This window comes from Bemisia tabaci, unplaced genomic scaffold, assembly GCF_918797505.1.
Source record: "Bemisia tabaci unplaced genomic scaffold, PGI_BMITA_v3".
NCBI lineage: Eukaryota > Metazoa > Arthropoda > Insecta > Hemiptera > Aleyrodidae > Bemisia > Bemisia tabaci.
Genome location: NW_027311816.1, coordinates 23,931 through 39,729, shown reverse-complemented (window position 1 = coordinate 39,729; position 15,799 = coordinate 23,931). Strand labels below are relative to the sequence as shown.

The following is a 15,799-nucleotide window of genomic DNA, read 5'->3' as shown; positions in this document are numbered from 1 at the left end:
CGATTCAATCGAACGCTCAAAACGAAGATGTGGAAAGAGTTCAGCGCGCAAGGATCTTACAAGTGGGTAGATCTATTACCGAAACTCATCCGTGAATATAACGGGAGCGTTCATCGCACAATCGGGATGAAACCAATCGATGTCACCGAAAAGGATGTACCGATGATCCTGCAAAAGCTTCGTGGACCGCCGCTGAGTAAAATTGAAAAGAGACGTCTGGCCAGACGAAAACTGAATGTCGGTGATCACGTCCGGATCTCGAGACTCAAAGCCATGTTCGAGAAAGGATACACACCGAATTGGAGCACGGAAATTTTCAAGATTGTCAGCGTCAATCCCACCGTTCCGATCACGTACGATCTGAAAGACGCACACGATACGATCATCAAAGGAAAATTCTACCGCGAAGAACTCCAACCCACCAACTATAAAGATACGTTCCTGGTGGAGAAAATTCTGCGTCGCAAGAAAAACCAGGTCTTTGTCAAATGGTTGGGTCTGGACGCGAGTCACAATAGTTGGATCGATAGTAAGGATTTCGTATAAATAATATGCAACGTGTTTGCGTTTTCTAAACGTGTTTGCGTTTTTTAAACGTGTTTGCGTTTTTCAAACGTGTTTGCGTTTTTTAAACGTGTTTGCGTTTTTTAAACGTGTTTGCGTTTTTTAAACGTGTTTGCGTTTTTTAAACGTGTTTGCGTTTTCGAAACGTGTTTGCGTTTTCGAAACGTGTTTGCGTTTTCTAAACGCGAACTGTTTGAAACTGTAAATATCCAATAAAAAATTTTTTTGATTCGTCAAACTGTTGAACATTGCAATATCCATTCCAAGCGCACACTAGTACAAAATTTGAAATTACCGAATCAGACCCTAATCTACAGTATCTGATACCTCTATGACGAATGACTCCATTAAGATTAAAGGTGGTATCTGTAATGTTAGTATTATAATTGACTACAGTAATCACATCACCATCTTTCAGAAAATCAGCCCAAGGACTGATAAATTCTTTTTTCATTTTCATCATTTTCTTTTATATTTTATGAGCCACCAGCAGAGAAAAACATGATTTTCTACTAATAGCGTAAAAAATTTTTATTACCGTCAATGTAGTTTTTAATTGGAATTACATTTTTATTAGGGTACATTTAGTTCATATTTTTGGGCAGTACTCAAGCTTGTCTAATATTTTCATAGGCTCGACTTGGGTCCATCGCTGAACAGTGGGAATATTTGACCCAAAAAACATCGGAGAAGTCTCTCAAATTGAAGGAAGCAAACAAGCAGAAAACGTACATTGCTGCCGTAAAAGATTTAGACTTCTGGCTGGGCGAAGTTGAATCGCTACTAACATCTGAAGATTCCGGAAAAGATTTGGCATCTGTCCAAAATCTTATCAAGAAGCATCAGCTTATTGAAGCTGATATCCAGGCTCACGAAGACCGCATTAAAGGTGAGGGTTTTTTTCTTTCTCTGTTTATTAAAATATATTCAGTGTGTTGTTTCAACTGTTGAAGTTGTGCATGTTACTGTAATGGACCATCAGACAGGGTAGGACTACAAGCACCACAAACTTATGTTTCCTATCAAAATTTTACGCAGAACATGTTAGGCATGTTCCAAAAGTAAAAAAATTATCTACAGTTGAGAAATTATCCTTTTCAGTTCATATATAAATCAGTAAAGCAGAACTTTGCGCTGCAATCAGCCCAAGACTCTGAACTAACAAATCTGATGACGTCTCATTTATACAGAATCATTTGATGTGTCAAATTATAACTGAAGTTAATTTTACAATTGAATTGGAACTACAAATTGCAATGAACTACGTTGAAATTCTCTGATTTGAGGTTTTTTCAAAGATATTAAATTTACTTTATTTGATGTTCTCGATCGGTCGATATTAGTTATATTTATCTGTTGGCTTGAAAGAACTGAATGAAACGTAAGTTCAAAATTTCCTCTCACTTTTCTTTTTTTTTGATCGCGCAGATATGAATAGTCAGGCTGACTCCCTTATTGAAAGTGGGCAGTTTGATACTGGCAGCATCCAAGAAAAACGACAGTCCATCAACGAACGTTATGAACGAATTGCAAATCTTGCAGCTCATCGACAGGCACGTCTGAACGAAGCAAACACCCTTCATCAGTTCTTCCGAGACATTGCAGATGAAGAGTCATGGATAAAGTATATTATTTTTCTCTTGTTTTCATTTTCTTTTATTTTATTTGACAAGAAATTAATTAGCAATAGATCTTATTTTGAAGAGGCATTTTTATCGGCAACATCTTTCTATGTAAATATGGCAAGATTTGTAGATCATCTCTCAGACTGAGTTCGTCCTGGAAGTTTATTTAAGGTTGCTCTCTCTTCCTGAACTCAATTGCCAATCTGGTGGTGTTCTATGCATTTCTATCAATTGACATCTTTCAATTAATTCTTTAAAATTCACATTTATGCCAAATTGTCTCAAAATTTACTATTATAGTCCCAATTTAAAAGGTTATTGTCTCCCAAAGATCTAAATATTTGTATCATATTTGAAAGTAGACAAAATCCTCTGAGGCAGAATTATAACGCAATCTATTTCATGAAGTGTCCTTGGTCCATTGCCTTTTTATAACAGTGGCATAGTGAAATTGTTTGATTGCTATGATAATGATTTTTTCAAGAAAGAACGACATTACTCTCACAATTTTTCCTTGAAAGTCTCGTAGTTGAAATTTGCTTGCTTCTCTTCTGACCTAAGAGTCTTCTAAGTTACCAGGATCGTTTGTCAAAAAATCATTCCTAGTGAATTTCCTGAAATATTTTGTGTTTGACTCAAGAAAAACAAACTTGATTTGAAATATTTTCGGCAGGTGCTTCTCATTTTATCCGTTGCTTCTGCTTTGGTATCTAATATAAATTTTATGGTCGAAGATTCTGATCCGGTCCTATAATGATTAAAAGATAGAATTGAGTTGAGGGGATAGATCTTTAATGAAGATTAAATTACATAATAACAAATGTGTTTCATTAAAATTATTTCTCATCATTTTTGGCTTCTCAAAACCCATGGAAATTGCCTGAAATCCTACTTACGGTCATATAAGAAATGAATGCCCGGCTAAATGACTTGAAGTGAACATTATTAAGAGTATTCCTCATTGCTCATTTCTTACTCTCGATAGTTTTTTGTTGATGTTTGTGATCGTGAATGCAGCTGTCTCTTTGACTACTTTGAACAAAGTGGTTTTTCTTTTGATGCTTCCCAGGGAGAAAAAATTATTGGTAGGGTCTGATGATTATGGCCGAGACTTAACTGGTGTTCAGAACTTGAAGAAGAAGCACAAGCGTCTCGAAGCAGAGCTTGGGTCTCATGAACCAGCAATCCAAGCAGTCCAAGAAGCGGGCGAAAAATTGATGGATGTTTCAAATCTAGGAGTGCCTGAAATTGAACAGGTTTGTATCTATATTTTCCGCACCATATGAAGAGCGCAGTTAAAGGACTATTCTGCAGTGTCCATTAGTGTAAAACATGTAGAAATACTGAAGTATTATTATTCTGAAATTTTATTTCAAAATGTCACGAGTCCTCGAGTGTTATTTGATCTGATCGAGTTGTTGTATTCTCAGTGGAAAGTTCGTATGTATCAAGGTTAGACTTATAAGAAATGTGGGCATTAGTCTGACAGCAAACCAAAATTGTCTTTTTCAAATCATCCTGAACCTCTTGCAGTCTGATGGGCAAAACTGCGATCTCTTGTATCGCTAGAAACCGGTTTTTAGGTGTTTAGTACCCAATCATGCAATGTATTCTATTTTCTACTGTTCCTGCATTCAAGTATTCTCATGAAAATTTGCTTGGTTAGTTTTTTACACGTGTCACTTTTTTCAAAGGTTTTTTGTATATAACTCTTCTCTTGTCTTACGCTTCTAGCGCCTAAAATTACTGAACCAAGCCTGGTCTGAGCTGAAACAACTGGCTGCCACTCGTGGTCAAAAATTGGACGAGTCTCTTACGTATCAACAATTCTTGGCAAAAGTTGAGGAAGAGGAAGCATGGATAAGGTAAATGGAAACATTTTTGAATAACTTCTGCCGTGAGCATTCTTAAAAATATTTTATCAGCCTGAAAAGGAGACGAAACTATCAAATCTGCAAAAAAGTAAACGGTCAAAATTTTAACTCGCACTGTTAACCCCCGCTAACTCGAATCAAAGTAAAATCGAGCTTAAATTCGACTGAAGTGGAAATTCGAGTTAAGCATGTATCTGTTAATACGAATTTTCTCCGCCGGGGAGTACAGAAACGTATATCGACGGTGTAAGTCGGCAATCACATAACTCGTTTGCGGTGTCTGAAAATCTCCACCTCTCTATTATTTTTTAAAAGAGAACAAATTGACATCATTCCTTGAAGTTTATGCAGAATTTTCTTTGCACAGTGAAGAAATATCACGGAAGTTTTAGAGAATTGCTGTTGATCAGTTTTCCGTTTAAGAAATAAAGTATGACAGGAAGTCTGCGACGTCGTAAACCGAGTTAGGTGATTGCCGACTTACACCGTCTATATAAGTCTCCTGAGCATGACATTCAAAAGTAAACAACTGTCAACTTATCTGATGCAAGCACTAACGAAATGCTGGAGGATGAGCCATGTGAATCAAAATTCTATTTAAACAAAAGGCTTCAGAAAAGCAGACATTACTCCCTTGTAGAAAGATCCAAAATAGTGTCTCCAAGATGAAGTATCCAAAAGAAACTTTTTTGCATTCTTCAGTAGCAAATACTTCTAAAAGACAGCATGTCTCAAGTACTAGTTTGAAGTCATGCTCTTCGATCTTACGTTCAGCAACTGAGAGCAATATAATGGCTTTTCATCAAAATGTATGACTTATGCTTTAATCTAACTTCTCTCCTTTTACAAATTTTTTACCGTTTGATTTACAGTGAAAAACAACAACTTTTGAGCGTAGAGGACTACGGAGACACCATGGCTGCTGTTCAAGGTCTTCTCAAGAAGCACGACGCATTTGAAACTGACTTTGCTGTTCATAGAGACCGCTGCGGAGAAATCTCCAGCGCAGGATCCAAACTTATGGAAGCAGGCAATCATCACTCTGACAGTATCATTCAGCGTTGTCAACAATTGCAGGTGACTATTGTTTCTCCAATCCTAGATTATGATTTTTTTACAAGCAGGAACTTTGACTTCATGCATCGAAATGCGTCACCATCTTGATTAAGAGTTACTGTCTATAATTTTTGTCGCGCAAATTCTACATGAAAGTTTGAGAAGAAATTTATATAAATTATTATATTATATAAATATTTATATATATAAATATTATATAATATTTTCACCTTGCGTAGTGGTTCATTTTTGTTTCCAGCAATAGAGCAGATAATTTTGGCCCATTGAGGCAAAAATATTTAGTCCAATGTGATATATGAGTTCTTCTAAATTTTAAATTTGATGCAAGGAAACCATGTCCACCTACCCCTCCTTACAATTAAGCAAGATTTCCTTTGATCCCAACGTTTTCTATCTTTCCAACTTGATTTTTGTTTGAATTTCCTCAGAGTAAATTGGACAATCTCTCCTCTTTGGCTGCCCATCGTAAAGCCAAGTTGATGGATAACTCAGCCTACCTGCAGTTCATGTGGAAGGCCGATGTTGTAGAATCATGGATCGCCGACAAAGAGTCTCATGTTCGCTCTGAAGAATATGGCCGAGACTTGTCCACTGTTCAAACTCTCTTAACAAAACAGGAGACATTTGATGCAGGTGAGCTTGAAAACAGCTTCTTTCAGTCTTTAACTTCTCAGTCATATTGTTTCCCACTTTTCTTGCTTGTGAGCTATCTTTCACCCTGTCAACCAACAGATGCCTCTCTCGATATTTCTTGATGGCAATTTTGCTACTCAAAGCCCTCTGTTGTGTATATTGATATTTTTGGATCATTTTCGACGAAAGTATCAATGTATCTCATGAGCAGCAGCCTGATTGTTGAAATTGTTTGTTTGTCGAGACGATATAGGTTAAAAGGCGAAGCGTGATTGGTCGGCTATGTCTTATCGCTGCTTTGTCGTGCCTATGTCGGGTTGAACTCTCGACAAGCTAACGGCACCTCTTAAGGTTCCGACAGTATGTCGATCGTTCCACCTGACAAAGGCACGATAAAGCAGCGATAAGACATAGCCGACCAATCACGCTCCGCCTTTTAACCTATGTCATCTATGTCGTCCCGACAAACAAAAAATTTCAACAATCAGGCTGCAGGGTTGATTTCTTTGTGTCTTCAGAAATAATCAGTATTCAGCATATATTTCAAGCAAACAGGTAGGACACATCGAATGCTTGAATGTTTGAATGCATTAATAGCTGTCAAATCTAAAAAATTTACAAATAGGAGAATATCAAGGGAGGATATATTTTCCTGATTCTCCTCTTAAAGTGAGAAATGGAAAGAAAACGATCTCTGATTTTGAGTCCTCATTTGACTTCAATTCAATCAATGTAGATGATTTTTGTTACGCTTATACAAGTCCATCAAATCTTTGGTATACAAGAATTGTCTCTCTGAATATTGATAAAAATATTGATTTTATGCTCCAATTTTAGGTCTCCACGCATTTGAACATGAGGGTATACTGAACATCACAGCTTTGAAAGACCAGCTCATCAGAGCGAATCATGATCAGTCTCAAGCCATTTTGAAGCGACATGCAGATGTTATTGCCAGGTTTGTTGTTTTAATCTCAATCTCAAGGTATTTTTTCATTGTTAAAGAAGCAATCGCTGGCTCAACAGTAATGAGTAAATGAGATGAATTTTGATTAGGATGATTATGAAAAAGAAGAAATCAAGTCATGCGTCATCAATTCACAAGCAGACGTGTGTCAAAAAATTCAGAAGTAAAGTCAAAGTTGACCAAAATTCATATTGAAAATGACTGGCCAAAAGCTTTTTATTTTATCGAAGACAATTTTTGGAGAGTGATGATGATTTTAAGAATTTGAACAGAGAAAATATGTGACCAATTGAGCTGAAAACTACTCAAACTAAGTTCCCCTCAAAATATATTTTAGTTTTAGAGTTGTCTCTATTTTATATTTTGTAGTTTTTGATGGCTGAAGTTGAAACATATGTATTTTAGACTGTGACGCTGTTTATCTCTGCTCATGTTTTATTTTTTTAAAGTATTAAAATTTCTGGTGAATTTTCTTCACTTTGCCTAAAAAATGCACACAGAGTTGCAGGGAAGTATTTTGATCAGTTTTACTTGAAGGAAATGCATATTAATCGGAGAATTTTAAACGACGCAATTGAGGCACACATTTTTTACATTTCGCCATCAAGTAATTTGCTAGGTAACAGCTAGCAATCCCAAAGCTCATGTTGTTTTTATTTAATTTTGTTTTTTCTTTTAAATCGGATTTTTCTATTAGTGTAATTTGAGTATTTTCCACAATTGGACAAATCGTCAATTGAAATAAATTAAAAAAATATAAAAATGTCCCTCTAGATCTTCCTTGATTAAGTGAGTCTTAGTAACATTTTTCCAATAATATGCTAAAGAGTAAATGAAAAAAAAAAAAAAAAAAAAAACCAATAAGAACGGTAGCTCCATGGAAAAGTACTGTCGGAGTATCTAGTGAAAGTTTCCTTTATCAAGGATCAAGATATTTATTCAATTGCCGGCAAAAAAACTTGCAAAGAATGTTGAACATCAACGTATAAAAACGTGCTAACCAGTCACGAAATGATATACATATTTTGTATCATTTCTTTAATCTGTTTTAGTATTAATGGAATACCCTTATGAATTTGAAATCTTATTTGGACTGCTTTTTTCATCAAAGTGTGTCATTAATTTCATTATTTTTCAGCTGATACTTTCTTCATAATTTGTTAGAAGGTTAGTAAACTTAACATTAATTTGGCGTCTTTTTTTTGTCTCGATACAGATGGCAAAAATTATTGGGAGATTCTAACACACGTAAACAGAGACTTCTCCGCATGCAAGAACAATTCCGACAAATCGAAGAGCTGTATTTAACCTTTGCCAAAAAAGCATCAGCATTCAATTCATGGTTTGAAAATGCAGAAGAAGATCTCACAGACCCTGTGCGTTGCAATTCCATCGAAGAAATCCGTGCCTTAAGAGAAGCCCATGCTCATTTCCAGGTAATGCGTCATTTCTACTTTATGCTCTTTCTCACTGTCATCAAATAAAATTACTTTTTTCAAGGATTCAAATATTATGACTCATGTCTGAGGGCTTTTATTCTTATCAAGGGAGCGTTTATGAACTATGTTTCGCCATTTTTGACCTCCCCCTTCTCCCACCCTCCCCTCCCGTTTTTGTGAAGTAGGTCCTATCCTTCAACACATCAAAACAAAATGGCATAACGTCCTCTGCGACCCCCCCCCCTCCCCGGCCCATAGCGTCACATAATTTATGAAATGCCTCTAATCCGTCCATTTCAAGTTTACCAATACTTTCGCATGCCTCTGCAGAGTTATAGAATCCAGTTTTTTTTATTATTAATTCAGTGGGATGCTTTAGCTGAGAAAAAGCAAAAGTGCTATTAAACCCATATGGCCTTTCCCCCTTTTTCTAACTTGCTGTTTAATTTGTTATCATTTAGGAAAATCTCCGAAGACCTTCTGACAATGTAACTTTAAATAAATATTATGTCTCAATTAACATCAGTACTTTAAATGTGAAAAAATTTAGCATGCTTTATTTCCATGCCAACTTCAACTAATTTTTGATAGAAAGTATGGTGTAATGAGACCTGTGAAAGAATTGTGTGTGTCTTTACATATATTTCCCCTTTAACCTTGAACATTTTTCTTTACTTGGCTTTGTTTTTAGGCATCTTTATCATCTGCTCAAGCAGATTTTGAAGCGCTAGCTGCATTAGACCAGCAGATCAAAAGTTTCAATGTTGGACCAAATCCTTACACATGGTTCACAATGGAAGCTCTTGAAGATACATGGAAAAACTTACAAAAAATCATCAAGGTAAGAAGAATCATGATGACTATTTTCTAAGAAAACCGAGCTCTCTTTTTTTTTTTTTTTTGGTGAAGAGACTGCATGTAGAAACCTAATAATAATTCATATGCTCATCAATTTTCATGTTCAATTGAAGCAAATAGGAGGAATAAGCACACCAAAACTCACCATTTCAGTATTTGCAGCTTGCATTTAGCCTCAATACGTAATTTTAAAGATCATCAAAGCCAGCACTGTTTGGGATTTAAAAATTCAATTAAATTATCAAGAAATAAGTGGACAAAGAAGTTTTCTTTTACATCATTTTGCGGCAGAAATCTATTGTTATACTTACATATTGCATCTGTCTAACATTCATCAATGCCCAATAATATATGAGCATTATATCTCAGCAGTGTCAATTAGAGATTGTTGGAAAAGAACGTTTTGGAGTAGGGTTTACTTCATCTGACTTTCCTTGTTTATTTTCTTTGTCTTTTTGTTATAAAACTGCCTTACCCTCCGTACCGTACCATGTGCAAAAATGCCTTTATCACAAACACCGATCAACTTTTCACCTGAACTTTTTTAGACCTTGTCTTTGTACTCTAATAATTTGTTTCTTCTCCAGGAACGGGATTTGGAACTCGGAAAAGAAGCTCAAAGACAAGATGAGAATGACAAGCTGCGGAAAGAATTCGCAAAGCACGCCAACACCTTCCACCAATGGTTGACAGAAACAAGGTACAGAATTTGATTTTACACATTATTTATTAGTCAGTCTCATCTTTCTATCTAGAAAGGAAATTTACTTATTCAAGGTATTCTTGGAGCAATGATTCTTGAAGCTTCTTTATACTGACGGTAATCATCTCTTAATTAAAGTTCCGAAGACATGATTTAATCCTCACAGCTTTGGTGTCCTTTGTTACATTTCTTATTGACATGAAAAAGTTCAACTGGGCTCAGGATTCCCTTCAAATTTTATCCAAACTCTCCTCAAATTTTATTCAAACTCTCCTCAAATTTTATTCTTTTATTAGAAGTGATCATTCCAGTAAATTGCTATCCTCTAAATGAGCCTGTGGAGACTCTACAGAGGGGAGAGAAGAATCAATTTTTCAACTTTTTAAGATCCTCATTTTTCAAAATTGTTTCTAAAAGCTGTTTATTTTGACTCATTAGAATCTATTATTTTCTCATGCATTTCAAAGAATTTTTTTCTGTTACTTTATTTGTATCTTCTTTGTAAACTATTATTTCTTGTAGTTTTCTTGTGGTAAATTTTCTTTCCAACCTTCTTTGTTTATATTTTTCCATTTTTTATCGCTGCACCACTTTGTGACATGAATTTCTTGAAATCTCCTGATTAGATATCGATTACTTGGATGGGATGGGTGAATATCCTCTTCACTATTATCAATTAACTTGGTTTTTTTTTCTCTGAGTTTGCCGTGTGATCTTTGCGTTGAAGTTTCAGGAACTAACAATCAAATTTCTTATACCCTCCTAATATTGTCCTTTTCAAAACAGTTAACATCGTGTGGACTCCTAAAGTTTGATACAATTCCAGCTGATCAAAATTTTGCCTCTTATGTAAGCATGTAAAACAACAGAGTTGACAGTGGACTGGTGTTTTATAAGTACTATAGCAGAGTGTAAAAAATTCTGAATGACACCCACCTGATCCTAATAACAGCTTTCAACCACTTTTATTTTATCTTAGTGTGTTTTTATTTTTGAGCTCCTTTTTACTAACAATTGAGCATTTTTAGATGTGACAAGTCATTTTTGTGTCTTTACTTTTTTCCAACATTATTAGTTTCGCAGACATGAGCTGGAAACTAAGAACATTCCAACTAAGCTGAGAAAATCTAAGAACGATCTGACTGTCGTCAGTCAAAAATTATTAAATTTTATTGCGAATTTCCTAACTGATAAGCAATTAAATTCCTTTAGACTTCATTAGCATGATTCATTGGTATTTTTTCTTGAAGAGAGATAGAAAGTTTAGAAAAGTGTCATTTTAATTTCATGACAAGTGCTGAAAGTAACCTAAAATTGTAGCACAGAAGTTTTGAAACTTTCTTTGCAATAACTCTCTGTTTTTCATTGATTTTTCAGAACCTCAATGATGGAAGGCTCAGGGTCCCTAGAGCAGCAGTTGGAAGCAACCAAGGTATGTACTTTCTTCTGATAGAGGAATTGTTGCAAAATTTCCATCAAACTTGCAATTTTCTAGAAATGCCATTCAACATGTTTTTATCCCAATGGACCTGATAAATCTCTTAACTATATTTGTAGGAGCCTGATTTTAAATTTGTACTTCATTTCTGGTGTATTGTAAGTTAGTAACCGGTGCAGGAAGTTTGATGACACAATCATTTTAATTTTTGAAGAATTTTTTCGCATATTTCCCCTGTAACAACTCTGTACAAGACGTGAATGTTCAAGGCAAATTGTTAATTCCTTTTCCAATTATATTTTTTCATTACGGAGCACTAAAATAGAATCTTAACTTCCTCTGTTTGATCCTATTTCCAGAGCAAGGCCACTGAGGTGAGATCTCGACGCTCTGATCTATCAAAGATTGAAAGCTTGGGTCAGATTCTGGAAGAACACTTAATTCTGGACAACCGCTACACGGAACATAGTACAGTAGGTCTAGCGCAACAATGGGATCAGTTGGATCAACTGGGCATGCGAATGCAACACAACCTGGAGCAGCAAATCCAAGCCCGTAATCAATCTGGTGTCAGTGAAGATGCACTGAAAGAATTCTCAATGATGTTCAAACACTTTGACAAAGATAAATCGGGCAAATTGGATCAAAAAGAGTTTAAATCGTGTCTTCGAGCCCTCGGATATGACCTACCTATGGTTGAAGAAGGACAGCCAGATCCTGAATTTGAAGAAATTCTCGGTAAGATGCGACTGTTTAACTTTTCTGTCTCTCTTGTATGAATGATAAATCAATGGTTCCAGTGTGGGTGAAATGCATAACACCTATGATAAATCAATGGTTCCAGTGTGGGTAAAATTGATAACACCTCAGAAATAGCTTAAGTATTTTGTTTAGTTATATTTTAAGTCCTCAATTATCCTCAAGTTTGAGGATATCGTAGACCAGAGATGCGTTTGTTATAGACAACAGAGAAAAAACTGTTGAGTTTGCCGTTTAGTTACCCGCTGCCCAACTACTCGTCACGTGACTGTCATGGCAGCAGAACACCCAGTTTGATTGTCATCAGCGTTGCGTCAACGCGTCTCTTCGATTTTTTGTTTTTAAAATACCTATGAAATGATTTCTTATGGCCAACTCTGTGTGAGTTAATTATAATCTTATTTTCTTCGTTTAATTTTCTATTAAATTTTTGTACCTATGAAAATGTAGTAGTGATTCGGGTTTTTCTCATCCAACAATCACAGGAGTTAAAAATAACACATGTGCGGCGAGCGGGTAAACACCACTAATGACAAATTTCTAGGTTATGTACACTCAACAATCCAGCTCCGCAGTCTCCGAAGGTGCTAAGATTCCCAATGGGCTGTTGAGCTGCCATGACAGTCGCAGGGTAATCAGCAACAAGTCAACATGAGTTCAAGAACAATTTGAAAACTCCCTACATCACCGGGGTAGGGGGGGGGGGGGGGTTCCACTGGGTAAGCAACAAAAGGACTAATTTCTGTAACAAACACAACTATGTATTGGGACCATATCATCTGGTCTTTTTGTTCACTATTTTTTGAACAATTGATCTTCGTTGTAACCCAGAAGTACAAATATTTGTTCTAATGGACTCATCTAAAAAAAATTTTGAAGGCTTCACTTATTTTTTCTAATGGCTATTTCAGGATGACGACCCTATCATCAGGTAATAAAATCAATAATGCCTGATTTCTTTTCTGCTAATGCTTTTATTTTTGTACTTGAGCCTTGCTCACCAACTCATAATGAACGCAACCAATGGTTTAATTTTCTTTCTTTCAGATGCTGTCGATCCGAATAGGGATGGATATGTGTCCTTGCAGGAATACATGGCATTTATGATCAGCAAAGAAACTGAAAATGTGCAAAGTTCAGAAGAAATTGAAAATGCTTTCCGTGCAATCACTGCATCTGACAGGCCTTATGTTACCAAAGAGGAACTATACGCTGTAAGTACTAATATCACTTTTCTTCATGTTTTATTGTCAGTGTTGAAACGCACCCCAAAACTTCTGATGAATATTTATGCTATATTATGCTATATGCTGTGTAAGTACCCAATAATGGTGTATGCTTGATCTTGAAACAGAAGAACTTTTGGAACAGTCTCAAAAACTGGTCATTCTCAGTAGGAGATTTTGGAATCTCAAGAACAATGTTTCTGTTGTTTGCAGAGGCTAATTTTAGGATCTAGTTATGATTGCACTTATCTATCTATTATGCACACTTCAAATGTCATACATAAAAAAATACACGCAATACGTTTAGCTATGTAACTTGTAATACATGTAATTGATTTTCAGATTGACGAAGGAAGTGAGGCAACTTGTCGGTCAATCATATTACATTCCAATAATTTTCTAAGGCTCAATTGTCTCCTCATTGTGCATATTTTCTTTATCCCACATTTTTTTTCTTTCAGAACTTAACCAAAGAGATGGCAGATTATTGCGTAGCGCGTATGAAGCCATATGTGGATCAAAAAACAGAAAGGCCAATCGCTGGTGCCCTCGATTACATCGAGTTTACAAGAACTCTCTTCCAAAATTAATCAACTCGCCACTCTTCCCTGCTTGTTCAAATATAATCGTAGCTTTACTTGCTCTTTAGCTTTCATTAGTTTTATTGGATGCCTAAGGATCCCAAGTCATATTTTAAATCCAAATGATTTTTTAAGTCCGAGTTTTTCATCAACCAATAATTTATCAACTTTTTACAGTTATTTCGTAAAATTTATGTAAAAGGTGCTATAGACTGTTCTTCATTCGATTTTTATTGCTAAAATTTTCAAAACCATTCCTCTGTAAAATCGATCTTCAAATATTTTTTGAAAAAATATTTGAATCATGTCTGGATTCCACAATTTAACATCCTTCTCTTCTATAAAGTTAACTACTTTGCTTGTAAAGTTCTTCTCATTCGTTTTATCCCTCCCATGGATGATAATTGGAAGAACATATGTTCCTGTACTTAGTGTGCATCACAGTTTTATGTAAGCATTATCATCGAAACAAAACATTTTGCAGCTTTTAAGTTTAAACTTTAATGCCTATGGTTTTATTGCTGTATGCATCAGTTTTTTGACGGTAATTTGTCAATGTTAAATTTACTTAGTAATTGCATATTCCTATTTGCACAGAGATTTATCTCGCGAGGCCACACGAAAGGTGGAAATGCACCTGCAAGTGTAATTCTCACCTAAAGGCCTCACACTCACTCGATGTAAGATGACTGGTGGAAAGCTCCTCCTGTCAGCTAGCTAATAAGAATTTTATGATGACTCAGTAAATGAATCAAGAATGAAGGCTTAAGCATTTCTTAGCTTCTTTTAATGTAAGATTAGAGTATTTATTTATTTATTTATGTTATTTATATTTTATTTATGTGTGAATATTTTTATTGCCCAGTTGAGAATTTGACAGCAATGATCACCGTCATTTGAATCGCAAAAATTGAAATTTTCCTGTCTTCAAGAATCTCAATTAAAAATTTATTCCAGAAACATTCAGCAAGTTTTTGTCGTACTTATCCTTAACATCTTCCTCATCGGTTCGATTATTTTATGAATGATCCATAATGAGGGATATTTTGATTTTCACAATGACATTTTTTTAAAGATGAGGAAATCAAGTTGTTTCTCCAATCAAACTCCTTGATTTCAAGACCTAATGAAGGTATGGCAGTGATTTTATGTGGGTATACTTTTAAAAGTGAAAAATATCATTTATTTCAAAGATTATGATTCAATTCCATCAATATCAGTTAGTACCCACACTTCTCATTCAAGGATCAATCAATAAACTATCAATAAAAGAAAGACGTAATGCAAGGAAGTATTGAAATTTTAAAGAAAATAATAATTTGTACTTTATAAACCAAATCCCCTTCTTTAACTGTGAACAGTGTTTTGTAAGAGATGCTTATTTTATGCTTTTGAATATCGACATTGACACCACATTAATTAAAATCACCCAGTTTTGAATTTGATCAGTGGGTGCTGCCTGGTGACTAATCAACCAATGCTATTGATTTTATTCTGGATCAGCTTCTCGTTACGATTGTTGGTAGGGAAATTTTTGGAAGCAATTCTCTCAACAAAATACTAAGTCAAATTGTGCCCCAAATCCACCTGTAATCTATTGTGTTTAAGTTATTTTTGCTTCTTTCAAATTATTTATTTTTTGTGGTTTAAAATTCTACATTCTCTGAAATCAAATAAACCTACTTCATAAAATTTTGTACATCAATATTGTTACCGGTACTAACATAAAATACCGCTACTAATAGCGGTAGCTCAACTACCGCTTTGGGTAGTAGAGTTGGACTAAACATTTATCCTACTTACTTCACCTTGAAAAATCGATCCATTCATTCTCTATTCGTCAAAGGTAGTACAGGAAATTAAAACAGATAAATAAATCTCCCTGCTTTATTTTATTTTAACCTAGAAAAAACAACTTTCTTCAATATAATGAATTTTGCATTAATTTTTTTTACCAACAAAAAATGGAAAATAAAAATATTTAAAAAGAATTCAATGCAATAGTTTTCAGTATTTCTTTTAAAGTAAACGTTAAAATTCTGAAACTCTGCAACC

General features: G+C 35.1%; 1 protein-coding gene across 1 annotated transcript; it reads left to right on the top strand.

The window, feature by feature from the left end:
• Nucleotides 1–1,197: 1,197 nt before the first annotated feature.
• Nucleotides 1,198–15,436, top strand: LOC109035387 (spectrin alpha chain; the record flags this gene model as incomplete). The annotated part of the gene is given in 15 exon segments (XM_072306011.1): nucleotides 1,198–1,453; nucleotides 1,993–2,188; nucleotides 3,259–3,445; nucleotides 3,924–4,054; nucleotides 4,936–5,140; nucleotides 5,569–5,773; nucleotides 6,611–6,731; nucleotides 7,957–8,176; nucleotides 8,871–9,020; nucleotides 9,625–9,737; nucleotides 10,367–10,390; nucleotides 11,118–11,172; nucleotides 11,538–11,916; nucleotides 12,985–13,151; nucleotides 13,625–15,436. Coding segments are annotated over 15 exon segments (2,538 nt in total), but the record flags the coding sequence as incomplete, so codon positions are not given.
• Nucleotides 15,437–15,799: the final 363 nt, after the last annotated feature.